Source organism: Brassica oleracea, chromosome C4, assembly GCF_000695525.1.
Source record: "Brassica oleracea var. oleracea cultivar TO1000 chromosome C4, BOL, whole genome shotgun sequence".
Classification (NCBI taxonomy): Eukaryota; Viridiplantae; Streptophyta; class Magnoliopsida; order Brassicales; family Brassicaceae; genus Brassica; species Brassica oleracea.
Window position 1 is genome coordinate 52683919 of NC_027751.1, and position 18705 is coordinate 52702623.

Below are 18705 nucleotides of genomic sequence, written 5' to 3' on the forward strand. Positions count from 1 at the left end.
ACCAGCTACAATGGACTTCCTAACCGAATCCAATTCGTTCATGTTTGATGAGCTGATTTCTGTTTCCACTCTCTCCACAAGTCCTTCCAACTGGTCACGGATATCTCTCGCTCTTTTCATGCTCCTTACCTGAACATAGTTCTCATAGCACCACTGTGTAGAGTAGTTCGTTTCCTTCCACGAGCTGTAAACCTTTTGAGCAAAGCAATGTGGTCACCGACATTTCCAGCGTGAAAATTCATCCTCGCATTGTCAGCGTGAACCTGCTTGTCCTTAGGCCCGTAGAAGACAGACCCTCCAACCGACAGCATAGCAGCAATCGATAACACCTCATCTGAGCACTTGTACTTATCCGAAACAACAATCATCTTCGACAACATGGGATCAAGGGGAAACTCCGCCATCCTCCTACCAGCTTTCGTCAGCTCACCAACCTTATTCAGAGCACCCAGACCGAACAGAAGCTCCAAAGCCTTCACGAGTGCTTCAGCAGGTGGAGGGTCCATGAAATCAAAGCTGATCAGATCATGGATCCCAAGACTCTTCAAAGCAAGCACCACGCTCGCGAGATTCGTCCTCTGCACTTCCGGCACCGTGCTTTCCTCCAAGTCGTTCTTGTAGTTAAACGCTGTGTAGAGACGGTAACACTTCCCCGCGCTTGTTCTTCCAGCTCGACCAGCGCGTTGAGTCGCTGAAGCCTTGGAGATGGGAGTGATCAGCAAAAACTCCATCCCTGTCCTCGGGTTATACGACTTCATCTTGCTGAATCCAGGATCTACAACATACTTTATAGTTGTTATCTTAACCGACTCGAAAACTGAAAGAACCGAACAAGATCATAACCAAATTTTAGAGATAACCAAACGGTTTCTATATCTTTATAAACAAAAAAAAAAAACTAAAAACTGAAAGAATTGAACCAAAAACTGAACACCTGGACCTAAGGAGGGAGTAAAAAGATATATTTAAGCGTGTGTATTTTGTTTTTGAGCCTAACCCACTTCACATGTAATGAAACCACTTGTATTGCCTTTTGTTGGGCCTTCATTATATTAAAAGTGGTTGACAGAGAAAGAAAAAAAAGAGAGAAGAAGCATATAATAAATTGTTTTAGAGGTTGGAGGGAATTCGGAGTTAGAGATAGAGAGGAATCGTAAGCATAAAGAGTTATAGATAGAGTTGAATCTGAAGTATAAAGAGTTATAGATCCGTACAAATAAATTGAGCGAGTGGGTTGGTATTATATAAAGGAAGACTAAAAGGGTTTGTAGTTTGTACTAGTAAGAATAATGTTTCTCTTTGTCGGCGGGATCAGGAAGCTCCGATCGTTCTCCACGGCGGCGGCTCAGCCGTATCTCCTGGTCAGAGAGAGGGAAGTCACCGTGAAGTCGTCCAGTGAAAGAGTGGTCACCTTAAATCTGTTGGATCCGTGTAAGCTTGAGACGGTGAAGATCCCCGGCAAGACTCTCCCGACGGAGGTTGCTAAGTCGTTGAGGATAGGTTCATCCAAGGGATGGGTGGCTCTGAGGGACCTTCAAAATTCGAAACTGCGTCTCACCAATCTATTTAACCCTTGTGCCTCTTCACCAATAACAATAACACTAGCCCCTGTCGATGGGTGTTACAGAGGTTCAGTTGCCCGAGTTTACAATGTCTCTCTCTCAGCCTCCCCGAACCAACGTGACTGTGTAGTGGCTGCTAAGTTGTTTGCTCCAGTCGTCAGTCTGTGTCGGCCTGGTGACTCGGAGTGGACACACATCGAGACCCCAAACCATTTCTTCACTTCAGCTGTGATGCACTCTATGAGAGACCAGAAGTTCTATCTCCATTCCCCGGATACGGCTCCGACTGATCTGATCAAGACTTGCTCTGGCTTTATGGTGTTTAAGCAAGACCATGGTAAGAAGTTGTGTTCCTATACACAAGACATTGGAGATCTCTGCATTTTCCTAGGAAAGAACGAGTCCTTTTGTGTCTCTGCAACAAAATATCCGGGACTGGTCCCGAATTCAGTCTATTTTGAAGGCATTCTTAACGGGTTCGGCTTTTACGAACTCAGCTCAAACACTGTCCACGATCTCACGCATTTGGCCCCTTTCTCCACCTTCTACTTATGGCTTGCCCCTCTCGAGTAAAGCAGTGTTTACTATTTGTTTTGGTTTTATCTAGCTACCGTTTAACTTATTTATTGGATTTTCAATCTTTCATTACTCTCCAATTGATTTTTATGTTCATAACAATAGTTGGGTTTTGGCTAATATGCTATAATGCCCATTACACATCCAAAGCAAATACGAAGAGGCTGACACCAAAGTATTAAATTAGTGTCCACCAAAACATATTATTGTTGCGAGAAAAGAACATTCGGACGATTCAACAAGAACCAATTCTAAGTTCTAAGCATTATTCTGCTATTAGTTGTGAGGATGTCATGGATCCTAAAACATAAGTTTTCAGCCAAAGAGATGATGTTGATGTTGATGTTGGTGTTGTTGCTCTATGATGAAGATGATGTGAAGGAGCAAGAAGAGGAGCCCGTAAGCTTCAGTTAAGCTGTTAGTTTCTGTATAAGAATTAAAAGAGACTTTTAAAAATAAGTTCATGTCCTTTTGTTTATTTGGTTTGGTTTTAACTTAGCTCCTGCTTAACTTATTTATTAGATTTTCAATCTTTTATCATATGGTCTAATTAATTCAGCTCCACTCCATTTGGTTTTTATGTTCATAACGTGCGAAACTCAAAAGATAGATGTTTACCGAACATGAGTGTGAGCTTCTGATGTCAACCAAAAAGAATTCATTCAGCTAATGATCATCTTGTTGAAGAAATCAGCTTGCTCAGGGAAGAATTCCAAAAGCTCATCTTTGGTTACCCACACTAAATCCTCGCAGTTACTACTTATGTTATATTTCGATGCTGCTGCTACACTGCATTTGAAGTAGAAACCTCTACACAACAACAAAAGAAAGAGATGATTCAAAGAATCCGCCAAATTACATAAATATCGAAATTGTACAGTCGCTTTTCTCATCATTCCTAAACCAAAATGAAACAACAATCAAAGGAGAGGAGGGCTTTAGTTGAACTCCTGAAAAGCGTAAACAGTAGGATCTTGTTTTGGTATCACAACGCGCAATACCCTCGCAGCTGAGATCTCAACCTCTGCGTTTTTAAGTTCTTGGTTTAAAGAACCGGAATACGGTTTGCAATAATAAAATACGAAAATAATGCTCCGATGCCGGTCTTCGAACCGGGTCTCTCCTATCCTAACTAATTAAATACAATGCCTTTGCCTCGTTAGTAGGATTCTGTTATCTCCATTTCACCCCCGTTGCTTCAATTAGAACGGGAAGATGATAGGCCACCATCGAGTAGCTGGGGGTTGACGGTGGGAATGGTATGAAAGGAAAGAAATGATATTTGTAGCTAATAGTGACCACACAGAATAGTGAACTCTGATTGGTTTAAACGATGAATCAAACTTCCAATAAGAAGACTCTCTACAGACTAAACAAACAAAAAAATAATTGAATGTAGTACGTGTCTTCTTCTACACTCTCTTGGCATGTGATCAGCTGATCATGTCAATGGCACCGGGTAAAACCTGAAACTTTCTAGGTAGAAATCCAAGATGTTCTCCATCTGACTGAACATAGATGCTTCCACTCTCTGATATCTCCTCTACTTCTATACTTTGCACACTACAATAATAAATTACTTGCTACGGTGAATAAGAGAATTTTTTGCGGAGATGGTTGTTTACCTTGATCCTCATATCTCGGTTGTGATGTCCCATAAAAGCTTGGAGGGCACCGATTACGTAGCACAAGTTTCCAAATTTCTTGTACTTTGAAGCGTAAAAGCCTGCCTTTGCACTCCTGAAAGTGATGAACCATTAAAGAGAGATTTACAACCAAGGATCGACCAGATAATCACACAGAAAATTTCAACGATATTTCTTACAGATGAACATCAGCAACGTTAATGAAGTAATGCGAATCCTTTCCTTCCTGGTTGATAACACCAACATCAACCCGTGATCGTATCCCTGAATGTTGTGATTTCATATGAGACAGAATTACACATCAAGTCCTAACTCCTCGAATGTATTTAGTGGCATACCTTTAGCAATGCGCTCCACAGCTTCACGAGGATCATTTTTCCTAATAAAACGCAGAAAACCATATGATACTACACTCCTCAAGATTGTCTCAGCATAACTTTCAGAAACAAATAACATCAGACACAAGTTGCAATAACTAACCAACCAAATGTCCTAGCAAAATCCGAACCAGTAACTAACGGGAATCAGCTGCAAAAAAAAGAAAGAAAGAAAGATGGACTGAAGCTGTAACTTCGCAAGAGATATACACAAAAAAAAAAAAAGAAGAAAATTCTGATTCAAGCAACTCACACCAAGTGCAGCCGAATGGGCAGCTTCGCTATTGAGGTTACCAACAGGTTTCCCCTCCCAAAAGAAACCATTAACAACCTGTGAATCAAGCTAAAATTTTCAAGAACTCAGTGTCTAGTAAACAAAAAAAAAAATTCAATTTCTACCTCATGCAATGTTCCATCACCTCCAACAGCAATGACATCATCTGCACCATCCCTAATAGCCTGATAGAGACAATAGAATGATTATAAGATAAATACATAACCAATCAAAGCGATGAATAGCTTTTCACTACTGACACTTACCTCTCTTGTAATGTCAATGGCATGAGAAGGACCAGATGTTAAGGACTCACATATCTAAAGAGGAAACAAACAAACAAACATTATCGTGAAAGCAAGAAGGAGATGGCATCACCAACACATGGAATCAAAAAAAAACTTACATTACAGTCTCCACAAAGACGAGATCGAAGGTAAGGAAGCAACTTATTCCATTTCTGAGCTGTTCTACCATTAGCTCCTAATTCAACCCTTAAACCAAAGTCAAATTTTATCTCTAGAGAGCCACCCTCGAGGGTTTGATTCTCATATAAAAATCATCACTTTAAAGCAATTCAGTCGTTTCTTCGTCCACTGAGTAAGAGGATGATAAACATACCTTGAGGGTTCACGACAAAAACGAGATCACGGAGGCGGGAGGAGGAGGAGACGGCAGTGGCACCACCACCGCCACTGCAAAGGGTGATGCGACCAGAGGAAACTGTATCGTAGCATTGTATTGTTGCAAATCGGCTCCGGGAGACAATCGATCATCGCCGTTTTCAGTTCGTCGACGCTTGCAGAGTGTTGGTGAGCTTGCATGATAAGAGAAGGAGCTGATAAGCTCAGCAAATGAGGGGTTTAAGTGGTGTGTGAAGAGCAGCCACTCCTCTCCAAAGCAAAAGGAGCTAGGTATGTCTTACCTGATGGACTGATGGAGATGGCAAGAAGCCACGAGAAAATGGAAGACTCAGGCAGGTCCAGTCACTCCTCACTAACTCAATTCAATTCATCATTGTCAACATATCTAGTAATCTATCAGGAATAAGAGTTGTTAAGCATCATTTGAATCCGTTAGGAATACTAGTTTTACTAGACGGCATCATATCTAGTAATATATAAGGAATACTAGTCTTACTAAGACGGTCAATAAGATGTTAATGGCTGGCTATTACACGCTAATGGTTGATAGAGTCAAGAATTGGTAATTAAACATACAAGATACTTCATAAAACCTTCTTCTATCTCTGTCAAAAAGTAATATCATCAAAACACACATAAAGGAAAGAAAAGGTTCATTACCTTAAAGAGTGTGAATCATCCTTCGCTCTTCGAAGAGCCTCCTCTGTTTTGAAATAAAGAAAAAAAAAAATCAGTTGAAAAGACTTATGCCTAGATAGATCACGCTGCAAAATCCAAAATGTTCAATGCACAAATTATAACAGCGTGTACCTTGCTCTTTCTTTGACAACTTTTGCTCCGTTAGCTGATCATTAAACAAATGAAGAGATCATGTCAGTGACTTTCACATCTACAGAGTAGAGGAGCCATGCTAACTACATGTTTCTCATTTTATCAGGAATATATAATGTAACACTTAGCCCCTGACGCTACAACTACATGATACCTGAAAGTATCAAGATCTCTTAAATGCTGCTCGAGTTCTTGTCTCTCCTTTTGGTGACGCACTCTTTCCTCTTCTGACTGTGCCAAAGTGTACAAGAAGAAGCAACAAAGTAAAACTATATATATTAGCACAGGTGTTATTCACTCCTCCTATCCTATCTCACAGAGCCGTGCAAAGGTTTAATGGGGCCTGAGGCGAATATAAAAATGGGGTCCCTTTATAAATTTTTTTTTATCATAGTACAATATATATTTGAAAAAAAAATATTAAGACAATAACTTTAAAAAACTAAGTATTATCTTGAACTTGATCATTCACGTCTTCATTCTCCTTTTCACTTAGATTATCATCCTCTTCAGTGACATCAGTAACATCATCTTCAACCTCCTTATCTTCTTCATTGACATCCTCATCATTTATTTCATTCTCATCTTCCATTGGATCATCAAACTCATCACCACTTCTACCGGATTCATTAAGATTTGCTGATTTTACAAGAAATCTGTCCATAGAACCTTGCATTGATTTCACCAATGCATCAACTCTGTCTTTTTTTTTGTCTTTTCTTGGCTCCTGATGCACATGATCTCGTTGGAGGCATATTTTCTGAAATTAATAATTAAACTTAAATCAACAAAGACTGAAAACTAAAAAAATAAAAAAATAAAAAAATTCACCACTTTAACAAAACTGATGATAATATAAGAGACACCTGTAGCACAGGATTGAGAACCAAGAAAGAAGACGTGTGTGCTTGCTTGAGAAAGATTGATGTGAACATTGCACGTAGAATACTTAGGAATATATACGAACCAAATATATTAAGTATAACTGCACTTTTTCCTTTTTATTTAGGAGTTTGACATATAAAACATATATTCCTTTTTTCAATTTGGAAAATTGACAATAAAATAAAACACTCATTTTTTAAAAAGCAATGTAGATAATTGAACTTGTATTGAATAATAAATGGCAAACTTAAACCAATATACTACTAATAATTTTTGGAAATTTGGGGCCCTAAAAAAACTATATATTTTGGGGGCCCTAGGCGAAAGCCTTTTTGGATACAGCTCTGTAGTATCTCATCAGAATGATATACCTCAGAAGCATCATCATCAACCTTTCTTCTAACCTCTCTAACAACAGGCACCTACAACAATGTTGTTCGCAGCTTTTATCAGACGAGACAAACCAGGCAGGCTAAATGGAGTTTGGCAATGAATTGAGGAAAAGCAAACTAATACCTCCTCCTCTTCATCAGTCTTTCTAAACCTTTTCTTGCGCTTATTATCTGACTTTGAAGGTTTTTTCTCCTTAACCGCTTCGTCTCCATCATCTATTAATAGAGTATATGTTTGCTGCTTCCTCGCTAGCATTGCTTCGTCTGCTGCTGCGATCAATTCTGGAGCAATCTTCTTACAGAGAGGGTAATCGTGGATGATCTAAAACAGATTGATTAGGGTTTAGGGCTCTTAGTGGGCTGGGCCTGAAACCTTCTTTACTCTCTCGTTAACTGAGATTTTTTTTTTTTTTAACGTTCATTTATTACGATATTACAATTATGATATGAGAAAGATTACATAGACGATTAGGGTTTAACGCTCATTTATTACGATATTACAATTAACTACTTGCTTTTACGAGGAACTACGCCTAACTGCATCACCTGAGCCTTCTTATGAAAATCTACGCCTGACCAGATTTATTTGCAACTTTCTTTCGTAGTCTGCATAATTGTTTAATAAATCGTTTTTTCCGGGACTTGGAATTCGAACCCCAGACCTGGACGTAGAAACCTTAACCACTAAAACCTTAACCACTAGATTACGGTGTTTCCAGTCTCCTTTCTGTTTAGTATTATGAGATTGTTCACTCAACTTCTCTCGGGGATTTGCAAATTATTTAGTTCTGTTTTGGGGGAGGAGCATTCTTCAACTCTCTTTAAGCAGTTTCAGTTTCCTTATAATGAATCTTTGCTTGAATACTTATATGATTGATTGATTGTCTTCAAAATGATATTAAATTGAAAAACAAAGATATGCTGCTGTCTGAGAATTACAGGAAACAAACTAAAAATCTTGAAGAAACAAACATTAGACGTAATTGTATCTTCTCGGACAAGGTCACACTCGCTCACTCCACGAGAGCCAACAAGTCGCTCTCTTTACAAAAGCAATGCCTAGCACCCGTCCCCAAATCCACCTTAACAACCAATGAATTCAAACATGTTAACACTTCCAAAATCCTAAAGAAGTATCTATGATTCAAATTAATTCGCAGAGAAGCTCATTTCAATATTGAAGAAGGCAAAGCATAACTAACTAACTAACTAACCTCATAAGCGCTCACGTCAGAGAACAGAACCTGTGAAAAAATGCAAAAAAGGCCAAACAAATGATTTTAACATTCACAGTAGTTACAACTTACAATGGAACTTATGAGTTACAAAATGAGAGCCTAACCTTCTTCCCAGGGCCAACTTGTTGTCCAACCTCAGAACCAACAGAGACAACCTCTCCGGTTAAGTATCTCTCAAACTTAACAGCTGCTTTAGGCAACAACACTCCACCTGAGGTTGTCTGCATCATCAACATCAACATCAACAGAATAATCTATGATTATTATATTGCAATAACACAAGTAATATCAACTACAGTCTCTTCTCATTAACGAGAATCACAAAAGAGTTCTAACAGACCTGAGCAAGCTCTTCAAGACGAACAAGAACTCTGTCTGCTTGAGGAACAACCTGCGATTGACATTATCAACAATTCTCCAAATTAAAACAACGAAATGATTTAACTTTTGGATCAAATCAAGTAAACGGAAAAAGACAGTACCTTTGTCGGTTCCCATTTAGTGGAAATCGCTTTGACTCTCAGACAACCTCTTCGACTTCCTGGAGAGAGAAACAAATCATCAGACAGAAAAAAAAAAAAAAAAAAAAAAAAAAACATTGAAAGCTTGAAACTTTACAAGTTTCTCAGATTTGTGTCAGTACCGAGAAGCTTATGGTTAGCTAGGGGATGAGTACTGGTTTTAACTGGAAAAGCAAAGAAGGGTTTTGGTAGAGAGACGAAAGCTGAAGAAGCCATTGCAAGATAAGGTTTTTTTTTTTTTTTGGTTTGCACAAGCAGCAGATCTTCTTCCTCTGTCACGACTTCAGCTTAGAGGTTTCTCGTTGGTTCTTATGTTTTTGAATTGGGCTCATTGGTTGTTTCCAAGTTTTCATTTTGGGCCTAGCTAATAAGATCCATTTCAGAGATAAATCAAGTTTATCCGGTTCAGGTAGTTTGGTTTTTGGTTAGTTCAATTCAACATTAAATTTTACCAAATTAACCAAAACAATTTTGGTTAAGCATTTGGTTGTTCGGTTTTTTGTAAATTTTACCTAATTTTTTTTATTTTGATTTCGATTAGATTTTAGTTTACTTTTGTTAAAATTTTGGATATATTTGATTACTTTAGTTTGAAATTTGGTTAATTCGGTTTGAGATTTAGTTGGTTCGGTTAGAGCTTTTGATATAGTTTGGTTATAATTTTTTGTTTAAGAAAAATCGAAATAACCAATTGCCAAACAGAACCAAAACATTGAAAAAGATCTACTGAATCAAACCAATTTCGTAACCGAACTAACCAAAAATTCCGGTTTTCGGCAGTTTCAAACAAAAATGTCAAGCCTAGAACACTTGAAAGAGTATGAAACAAAACAAAATCACACGTTCAGGATGAGAAAAAAAAAGAGTTGAAATCCAAGGGTAAACATTACCGACGGCACAGTATGTTGAAATCAACATTAAAGGCATAAATGCAAATCTATCACCTAGAACATACGGATGCAAGAACTGAGACACTATCTCTACTACAAGTCTACAACTAAACACATCCGATAGCTCTTCTCAATATAACCGATCTTAAACTTGCTCTTCAACACCTTCTCCTCTCCGTATTGAACAGTAAAACCAAGCCACTTTTACCATGGAATGCAACAACAGCAACAAAACCTTGATCGGGTATTCCTGCGGCTCATATAAGAGTGGGAAGAGCGAATAGCAAGAAACTGCAGGAGATTATATAGATCATCAGCACATGGACCGATTGGCTATGCGCAATGTGAGAAGATATTACATACCAATGGACACCAAAAATTGGTGTTTAGCATCTTCTAAACTCTGCACTGCAACGATTGCAAGTGGGACTTTACTAATCTTTCAGGCAGCTGGGGGGCTTTACTTATGCTGCAAGTTTAAGCGAGTGGTTTGCCACACGCTAATACAAGACTAAACAATGGGGCTGGTTTTTTAAATCTTTCTCGTCATATGATTTATGTAACACTTGATGCAAACAATGTGTATTTTTCTTTTTTGAGTAAATTTAACCTATATTCAAAAAAAAAAAGATTGTAAGTGGGATAGTGGAATGAAGCGATGCTTTCTCATGGACATGCCATCCAAACAGAAAACCTCATGTATATGCATAAGCTATCCATCTAGCCACAAGCCCGGGATGTGGATTCTTCCAAGCTTTGATGAGCCATGGGAGTCATAGCAAGTAATAAAAATCAATTGCTTTTGGCTGTATTAATAGTTCTTTACCCGCCTTTTCAATATCTGGAATTTGAAAATATATATTCAATCTGGAATATAAATTGATTTTTATTAATAACAAATGATGCATATACCTGCTTATGTACTAATTTATTTTTCGGAGCTTTATTACAAAAAAATGTTTATTTTCCGAAAATATGTTTTTATTAAAATGTATAATAATTATTTTAAATAACCTTTTTAACATGTAATCTTAAAATACAATTTAAAATTTATTATTTATCAAAAAATATTTCTAGTAAAAGATTTGATTAGACTTTTAATAATAGAGTCTCTTTGTAGAGTTTATTAGTTAAGATAATTCAAAACACTTAATTATAAAGTTTTTGGTAGAGTTTATTAATTGGAATATAAATTAAAAATAATATTTAACTAAATTCATCTACAAAGTAATTAAAAATCAATCACTGAGCATTCAAATATCTTAAATACAAAATTTAATACATTTCCAAAAATAGGTAGTTGACCATCTGAATTGGCATCGTCTACTATAGGTCTGGGCATTTTAATTTGGACCCGAAAATCTGAACCAGAATCAACCCAAAAATACTCAACCCGAAACCAAACCGAAAATTTACAAGTACTTTTTGAGTCTAAATTTTCTTTTTCCTGAAAAAACCAAAACCGAAAAAAACATACCTAATAGACCCAGACCTGAAATGAACCGATCCAATAAGAACTGATTTGTACCCGACTTAAAAACATGTATATTTAAAATTTTGATTTTCGTGTGTTCTATTTTATATATATTATTTTATGATCCTAATTACAAGTATTTTATGCATATTTTAATTATAGACCCGAACCGATCTGGACCTGAGAATAACTGATCCAAACCTGAAGCGAAGATTTCAAAATACCTATTGGATCTAAATATTTAGGACCCGAAGGATCCGGATCCGAAAAGAACCGACACGAACCTAATCCGAAGATTGCTATGACAAATCAACGGCTACAACCAACGGTTCCAGCAGATCAAATCCTAACAGTAGAATCAAAACAAGACAGCTTAGCTGACACACGCGACCTTGATACCTTTAATAAACCGACACGTATCACAAATTACCTAGCTTAGCTGACACACGAGTGAGATTCACCACACGTGTCAAGGGCAGGTGGGTATGTAAAAGAAAAATAAACTACTAGGGAAAACGGGGTACAAGGGCAGCTACCGTGGGCCCTTGAGACAAGGACGTTTTGATTATTGGGCCTAATAGAGGTGATGGTGGATCCCATAAATAATACTAACAGTTCCTTTAAAAAGGGTTTTGTTTAGTCAGCTCCTCGTTTGATATTCCCAACTCTAGTGGGAGGTCCCATCTCCCGACTCGAAGGCGTATCGACACATGACAAGTTGTGTGGTCCTTTGCCACTTTCTTTTTTGGACCTTTATTATGATTGATCACAAAACAACTGATTATCTCTTTTGTTTGTATTAATACACTTTGGTTGTTTATATATTCGTTAATGGTTTATAAAGTTTATTATATTGGTTTGCCGTTCGTATCGTGAGTCATTGCTTACTCGGAAACGTTGAGTGCTTGACGTGATCTTTATAAAAAATAGTATATAAACTAAGCAAGTGATCTTTACCTACCATATATTGAATTTAAAAGTCAAATTCTACTGCTGTGTTATTTGGAATTTGATTTGGAAAGATTTTGTTATATGAATCAGAAGAAATATAAAACAAGTTACTCCCAAGTCGGAACTGATATTTTATGAAATTTAAATATGTGAAACGTATTGTTACGCAATTAACTACAATATAAACAGGAATGTGAATGTGAGTGTGGCGCTATCAAATGTATACTTATATTCAACGAAGGTCGGTCACGCTATTGCTCGGTTATTATAAAGAGTAAAGACAAGTATAAAGCCTATGCATGTCTTTCATATCTAAATTTAACGTACATGTTTCTAGAACTGCTTGACTTTTTATTTGAACTGAGATTGTGTCAAGTACAGATTTTCAGCCAAAAGATTCCGAACTTTTTTACCTGGAGCTCCAGCACGTGTACCAAGATGTATCGTCTCAAAAATTCATCAATATATTTATTCACTTATACTATATAGTAATAAAAGAACGTTACTGTCCAAGTGTCCACAGTATAACAAAGCAAAGCTTTAAACAAATGAGAGGCGATCTATAAATTTCCACCCATGGAATGAAACATTGTCCAGGGGAGATGCATCCCAAGAGCTCAGAAACTGCACACGGAGAACAGTTTAAAACCACAAATATAGTAAAAAGATTTAGTAATATAAAAATATAAATTTTGGAAACTAGTATCATTTAATGTTTTTTTTGACCAAAACTATCATTTAATGTTAATTTTATATTTACGGAAAAGCCATCAATCATGCGTTACGCATGTTATTGTTATGGCCAACGAATCTCACAAACGCAAGACTTGTTTGATTCCTCTCGACCAACTAGATCCACCCAAATTATTGTAATGCAAAAAAATAAAATTCTACTAATTTTATATGTTCTCTATTGCTCTACGTTACACAAAAATAATGTATAGACTTTTGTGCCACGGAATAAAAATAAATAAAATATTTTTACTAGAAAATTCGTAAGTATAAATTAAATAGAAAATAAACATGTAACTGGCGCAGACAAAATAATAAAGACGATAATAACAAAATAAAAAGTAATGAATAATTACTGAACTTTTAACGTATAGATCTTTCGAGATTGGACTAAGGAAAGAAAGAACGGTGCAGATTTATTGTAAACCACAGTAACTACAGTGGTCTGCCCCACAGGTGATTAACTAAAAGTCAAAGCAGAGAAAGTCCGAGCTCCGCTTTATATATTCACACCAAATCAATCATCTTTCTCCTCCCCCTCCTCCTCCCTCTCCGAGCTGAATCTTGAATCGTAAAGCTTTCTTCTTTTAAAATATTAATATTAGCAATGGCGTCGCATTACAAAAGCTTCTTCGGCAGTGAAGAGCCACACTTTCTGGAATCTTGCTCTCTTTGCCGCAAACACATTGGTCTTAACTCCGACATCTTCATGTACAGGTACTTAATCCGATCATAATAAAATCAATTTCCTGGATCTGGATTTTGAAAAGTTACTGCCTTTATTGATGTATTGAGATCTTTTCTTGATTTTTTTTTTAAAGAGGAGACAAGGCGTTTTGTAGCAAAGAGTGTAGAGAAGAACAGATCGAGTCCGATGAAGCAAAGGAGAGAAGCTGGAGACTTTCCTCAAGATCTCTCCGTAAAAAATCTTCCGAAGCAGCTAAAGATTCCGCCGCCGGTAAAACCGTACGGACAGGAACTCTCGTGGTGGCGTAGTTGTCGTGTTTTTATTACATAAGAAGATCAAAAAGCAGATAGTTTTTCTTTTCTATATTAGCAATGTTTTGCTCTGTTTCTATCTTATCTTTGTTCCGATGCCGGAATCTGAGAAAGTGTAGATCTGGTTTTTATGTAAATGAATGTGGAGTTTGGGGAGATAGAGAGAGAGATGGGCTGTGTTGATAGTTTTTTTTTTGTTCTCTGTTGGGTTTAAATTTTGTTCGATGTTCCAAGTTCCGACAAGAAACAGATCGGTTGTAAATTCAATTTCTTTGTCTTATAATTTCACTCGGTTAATATTTTTGTAGTAATCCACAAAGAGAAAACAAATTCTGAATACAGATCCTTCGAGTGTTACATTTTCCGACATAACTAAGAGCTAGAGCTCCGGCGGTTCTTTAACATGACAGCTAAAATGGGCTTTTAAAAGGGGCCCATGTACGCATGCCACTTGACACTTTCCACCTTTTATGGAAGACCGAAGAAAGTTCATGATCAAAAATAATTGGGTCGTCAGGTACTTGTAATCTATACTCATGTGTAGTTTGAATTTTCTTTGGTAGTGTCCGGTAGTGTCTAGGCCTGGCGTTCGGGTCGAGGCCGGTTCCTTTTTGGATCCAGAGATCTTTAGGGTCTAAGACATTTAGATCCAATAAATACTTATAAATTTTTGATTCGCATTAGGGTTGGATCTTTGGTTCGAATCGATTCAGATCTATAATTAAAATACCTGTAAAATACTTGCCATTTTTTTATTTATATCGAGTCTGGGTTGAGTATTTATGATCTGAAAGGACCACAAAATACCCAAACTACGAAAAATTTAGTCAAAATAAGTTATATATATCTAAAATTTTACAAAATAATTTAAAGTAAACTATTAATAATTTAAATAAACATTTTAAAACTTTAAATTTTACATTTAAAACTTCATATTACTTCAAAATGCTACAAAAATAATAACAAAGATTGTTAATAAAATATATATTTCAGGATTATTAACAAAAATATATTTCAACTATATCATTAAATAAAATATAGAAAATAGAACAAATAAATCATATATTCGTGTTTTTAAGTAAAGTATTAATCGGTTTTTATCGGTCGGGTTCATTCGGATCGGTTTTTTTTTGGGTCTGGGTCTATGGTTTCAGTTCTTTCGGATAGAAATTTTTAGATCCAATAGTTATTTATAAATTTTCGGTTTTGGATTGGATCGGCTTTGAGTCGGGTTTTTAGGTCCATGTAAAATGTCCAGAGACCTACTAGTGTCAATGTAAAATGAAAAGATGTGTTGGAACATGATAAAGATGGGCCGAATCATAATTTCTGACCACTTAGAGCCCAGAGTATGAGCGCACGTAGGCTTCCCATTGTTTAGCCTAGTTCTTGCCATGAATTGAATCTATTACCATGTTAAAAAGAAACTTAGCTACGCTGTTAGAAGTTTGGATTAGCTTAAAGTTAATAGGCTTAAAGTTATATAGGTTAATATTAGTGGGCCAGGCCCATTACTATACACATTTAACTTGTCAAAGACTCAAAGTAGTGTGTAAACAAGAATCTGCTACTGGATTACTTAAAGTACAAGAAAGACAGAGTCTCATCACTTAATGGAAATTCGTCGTGTCTTAGTGGTTCTGATAGCCGCAACGACTTATGGCTACTGGTTATCATAAAACTAAGCCGGTTTATTACGCAGGAGCAACTATAATGAGATCAAAGAGTTGGATTTCTTATGGCATTTTCATCTTCTCATTACTCACAAAAGGACTCCCTTTCTACCTTGCCTTGACCTATGGATTTGCAATGGCTGCACTTTTTCATGATGTAGTATTAGGTGTGTTCTTCATTCCAAGAAAACAAGAATCTCTCCTCTTACAAGTACTACTACAACATCCACTTTCTAAAAATCAGTCTCAAATTCCATTTTTCTCTGTTTTTAACCTCTCTTTGATTTGTGTTCTTGAATTGTATGTATGAACTATGAAAATATTGGAGTAAAAACCTATAAACTTAAAACTTTGTGGTTTATTTTGTTAATATACATTATTTGTATAAACTCCTCACACAAGTCACAGTCACTTAAGCCTCTTTCAAATTGTCTATTGACCGTGGATTTCTTTTGTTCCCTCTATAGAACAAGAAAACAACAAATTTTCTTCACAAATCACAATCATTGTACCTCCTAGTTACTATTGTTACTAAAATAATAACCCATGTCTCTGATCTAGCATGGGCAACATCTAAACATCAGACAAAAACAAAACATAAATAATCATAACATAGATATTTTTGGTTATTTGAGTTTTAGAGTTACTAGTGACATTTAAACTTATGTTGCCAAGCCAGTCTGTAAAGATGAACTATATCACACATGTCCACATCTAAACATAAATGATATAATATATAGAGAGAAATGATCAAGAAATTTCTTAATCAGGATATGATTAAGACAAGATAAGAGTCCCTGCCGACTAATCTCTACATCATCTACAACTACACATTTCATTAAAAACAAGGGCCAGACTGATTAAGAACAGAGAACCAATTTTTTTTTGGAATCATGTGTGAATTAAACAGCGAGTTGCTGCTGCTGTTGTTTCTGATGAGAAGCTTCTTCGTCGTTGAAGGTAATGACAGATCTTGGTGGGACAACGACGAGTGAGAGGGGTTGAACAAGAGTCATTTCCTTTTGAAGATAAGAGAAGTAAGCGTGGAACGTGTTTGGCTTCACGTTTAAATCGAAACCTAACCCGAATAAGAAATCAAGCTCCAGAAGATTCATCTCTTTCGTGCTTATCCCTCCCACTTTGGCGTAATACGCATTGTTGTAGTACCTGTTTTTAATCACCAACGTTACATTTTAGTGAATAATTAACCAAACCAATTTAAAAATCGAATCTTTACGTTTCAGAGGAACAAACAGAGAGAAACAGAGCAGACAAAAACAGAGCATTTCAGAAACAGAGCATTTAAAGATCGTTAACTGAAATTTTAAGCTGCGATAGTGAATTCTGAACTTGACCCTCGATTCAGAGGTCTCGATTTCGATTAAAGAAACGTAGAAACTTACAGATCATCGAGGAATTTAGCGGAGACCATGACGCTGGTAATGAGGAGACGATGAACGTTGAAGGAGTTGATCGGAAGAGAAGGCTGTCTCTGAGTGAAACGGTCGAGATAAACGTAAGCCACGACGAAGCAAGAAGGACTGCAATTGGCGTATTTGAAAATCCTCTCGAGGTAGCTCTGGATCGTAATGGTCGGCCGGCTCAGCCCGTGGAACACGGAAACACTCTGCGACTGAGTCGTGACTCGCCGGGTCAGATCGTTGGACTCGGCAACTCGTTCTAGCAGTGAAGATAAGAAAGCTATTAGCTTTGGCATTACGCCTGGACTCTCAAGCTCAGCCATTTTCTATGTGTGTGTTTGGGATAGAGAGAGGAAGATAAAGTTACTTTCTTTGCTCTGCTCTGCTCTGTTGTTAATGGCGTGTGACGGTGTGATTAAGGTGGTCGTTATATTGGGTAGTTATTTTGTATTTTTGTATTTTTATTTTTATTTAATAAGTATTTTCTGCTTTTCTATTTGATTGTTTATATAAACAATTTTAAATTTTCAGGAACGTGACCCTTTTGAATTTGTTATGAATCATTAATTCTTGTTATATCACCGTCGGCGGTGGAACCCAAAAAAACAAAAATATTTCAAAATATATAAATAAGCAACTCCATTTGAATACGGAACATGAAAAGGAAAGTGGTGCTTTTTTATTTCATAAGTTGGATTAATGATTAGTATTGAATTTGAAAACTTAAGTTTTAACAAGAGGGAAACATAACTAATGCATTAAACACGATATATCAAATCTATTGTGTCTTTTGATAAGTACGCAATAACGAATGTTGATGTGATTTTGGGAAAATTATACGTTAAAAATGTGAGTTTATAAGGAAAATGTGTAATTATATGTGAATTTTAATTTCGGTTTTGTAATGGGGAGATGGGATCCCATACTCATCATGTTACATTACATGTGGGGAGATTTATTTAAACTAGAAATTCATGACGATAGTGATCCTACGAAGTGCATGTGTTGCTAATAATGTGAATCAATTCACATCTGGTAAACATAACATTTAATCCTTTCTTTATAGCCCAATATATTTAAGATTGCTAGAGAAATATAGATATGAATAAACTATAGATCGATCTAAATCTAACATGCCAAGATGTACAGCTAATTTGGACGCACTTAGGCAAAGTTCTTAGACAAAGCAGACCCAAAAGTTAAAGAGCAAGAACAATGAAAATAGATTTCACGTTAAAGAAAACGTTAAAAGAAAATATTTGATATTTACAGGACGACATGTCAACTTGTGTAACCATCCCTTTCGAACGTTTCAAATTTAATCGAGTGATTTGGACTACTAGTTACATACAAACTGATGCATTTTTGTTAGTTCCTTAGTAGTTTATCTTCCAAATAACATTATAGTATAGTTCCTAGCTACATTCATGAACTACAAACTGAAGTAGGCACATGGTTTATGCGTATATTATTATGTGACCATTATTTTATGCTACTTGGTTTATCTTATAATGATGCGAGTACTGACCGTATAACTTGATTAGTACCTGAAGTGACAAGAGAAACGATTAATTAAAACATGACAGGTAGGTTAGATGTTAACTGATTGAGATTGGAGT

The 18705-nt window shown here is 36.4% G+C and overlaps 7 protein-coding genes across 7 annotated transcripts in view; 2 read left to right on the forward strand and 5 right to left on the reverse strand.

The window, feature by feature from the left end:
• Window positions 1–1048, reverse strand: part of LOC106339231 (putative pre-mRNA-splicing factor ATP-dependent RNA helicase DHX16) — a 1969-nt gene extending 921 nt beyond the window's left edge. The window contains 4 exon segments of the mRNA XM_013778019.1: window positions 3–195; window positions 198–817; window positions 928–940; window positions 1031–1048. Of these exon segments, the coding sequence (XP_013633473.1) occupies window positions 3–195; window positions 198–817; window positions 928–940; window positions 1031–1048 (844 nt within the window).
• A 241-nt stretch (window positions 1049–1289) lies between these two features.
• Window positions 1290–2135, forward strand: LOC106339232. Its single transcript, XM_013778020.1, has one exon. It carries the CDS (start codon window positions 1290–1292, stop codon window positions 2133–2135), a length of 846 nt encoding a protein of 281 aa, XP_013633474.1.
• An 890-nt stretch (window positions 2136–3025) lies between these two features.
• On the reverse strand, window positions 3026–5204 carry LOC106339233 (sphingoid long-chain bases kinase 2, mitochondrial-like; the record flags this gene model as incomplete). The annotated part of the gene is made up of 10 exons (XM_013778021.1): window positions 3026–3701; window positions 3764–3878; window positions 3964–4048; window positions 4123–4163; window positions 4265–4307; window positions 4411–4492; window positions 4561–4620; window positions 4702–4755; window positions 4842–4918; window positions 5057–5204. Coding segments are annotated over 10 exons (792 nt in total), but the record flags the coding sequence as incomplete, so codon positions are not given.
• An 808-nt stretch (window positions 5205–6012) lies between these two features.
• Window positions 6013–7499, reverse strand: LOC106339234. The gene is made up of 3 exons (XM_013778022.1): window positions 7312–7499; window positions 7167–7217; window positions 6013–6141 (listed from the first exon to the last, which is right to left on the reverse strand). The coding sequence occupies exons 1-3, from the start codon at window positions 7441–7443 to the stop codon at window positions 6013–6015; spliced, it is 312 nt and encodes a 103-aa protein (XP_013633476.1). The 5' UTR covers window positions 7444–7499.
• Window positions 7500–8039: 540 nt separating this feature from the next.
• LOC106339758 (10 kDa chaperonin-like) lies at window positions 8040–9240 on the reverse strand. Its single transcript, XM_013778625.1, has 6 exons — window positions 9069–9240; window positions 8908–8966; window positions 8766–8816; window positions 8530–8646; window positions 8402–8431; window positions 8040–8269 (listed from the first exon to the last, which is right to left on the reverse strand). The coding sequence occupies exons 1-6, from the start codon at window positions 9160–9162 to the stop codon at window positions 8201–8203; spliced, it is 420 nt and encodes a 139-aa protein (XP_013634079.1). The 5' UTR covers window positions 9163–9240; the 3' UTR covers window positions 8040–8200.
• Window positions 9241–13503: 4263 nt separating this feature from the next.
• Window positions 13504–14259, forward strand: LOC106339750. The gene is made up of 2 exons (XM_013778616.1): window positions 13504–13710; window positions 13815–14259. Exons 1-2 carry the CDS (start codon window positions 13601–13603, stop codon window positions 13987–13989), a joined length of 285 nt encoding a protein of 94 aa, XP_013634070.1. The 5' UTR covers window positions 13504–13600; the 3' UTR covers window positions 13990–14259.
• A 2089-nt stretch (window positions 14260–16348) lies between these two features.
• Window positions 16349–17507, reverse strand: LOC106339676 (cyclin-U4-1). The gene is made up of 2 exons (XM_013778528.1): window positions 17069–17507; window positions 16349–16832 (listed from the first exon to the last, which is right to left on the reverse strand). The coding sequence occupies exons 1-2, from the start codon at window positions 17407–17409 to the stop codon at window positions 16568–16570; spliced, it is 606 nt and encodes a 201-aa protein (XP_013633982.1). The 5' UTR covers window positions 17410–17507; the 3' UTR covers window positions 16349–16567.
• Between the last annotated feature and the right edge of the window lie 1198 nt (window positions 17508–18705).

Bases quoted from the DNA above. Each gene is read 5' to 3' on its own strand.
- LOC106339234 (XM_013778022.1), bottom strand. From the start codon at position 7,443: ATGCTAGCGAGGAAGCAGCAAACATATACTCTATTAATAGATGATGGA. The intron at 7,218-7,311 runs GTATTAGTTTGC...ACATTGTTGTAG, and splicing joins AGACTGATGAAGAGGAGGAG to GTGCCTGTTGTTAGAGAGGT. The intron at 6,142-7,166 runs GTATATCATTCT...ACTTTGGCACAG, and splicing joins TTGATGATGATGCTTCTGAG to TCAGAAGAGGAAAGAGTGCG.
- LOC106339232 (XM_013778020.1), top strand. From the start codon at position 1,290: ATGTTTCTCTTTGTCGGCGGGATCAGGAAGCTCCGATCGTTCTCCACG.
- LOC106339758 (XM_013778625.1), bottom strand. From the start codon at position 9,162: ATGGCTTCTTCAGCTTTCGTCTCTCTACCAAAACCCTTCTTTGCTTTT. The intron at 8,967-9,068 runs GTACTGACACAA...TTCTCTCTCCAG, and splicing joins AGCTAACCATAAGCTTCTCG to GAAGTCGAAGAGGTTGTCTG. The intron at 8,647-8,765 runs GTCTGTTAGAAC...TTGATGATGCAG, and splicing joins GTCTTGAAGAGCTTGCTCAG to ACAACCTCAGGTGGAGTGTT.
- LOC106339750 (XM_013778616.1), top strand. From the start codon at position 13,601: ATGGCGTCGCATTACAAAAGCTTCTTCGGCAGTGAAGAGCCACACTTT. The intron at 13,711-13,814 runs GTACTTAATCCG...TTTTTTTTAAAG, and splicing joins TCCGACATCTTCATGTACAG to AGGAGACAAGGCGTTTTGTA.
- LOC106339676 (XM_013778528.1), bottom strand. From the start codon at position 17,409: ATGGCTGAGCTTGAGAGTCCAGGCGTAATGCCAAAGCTAATAGCTTTC. The intron at 16,833-17,068 runs GTAAGTTTCTAC...GATTAAAAACAG, and splicing joins GCTAAATTCCTCGATGATCT to GTACTACAACAATGCGTATT.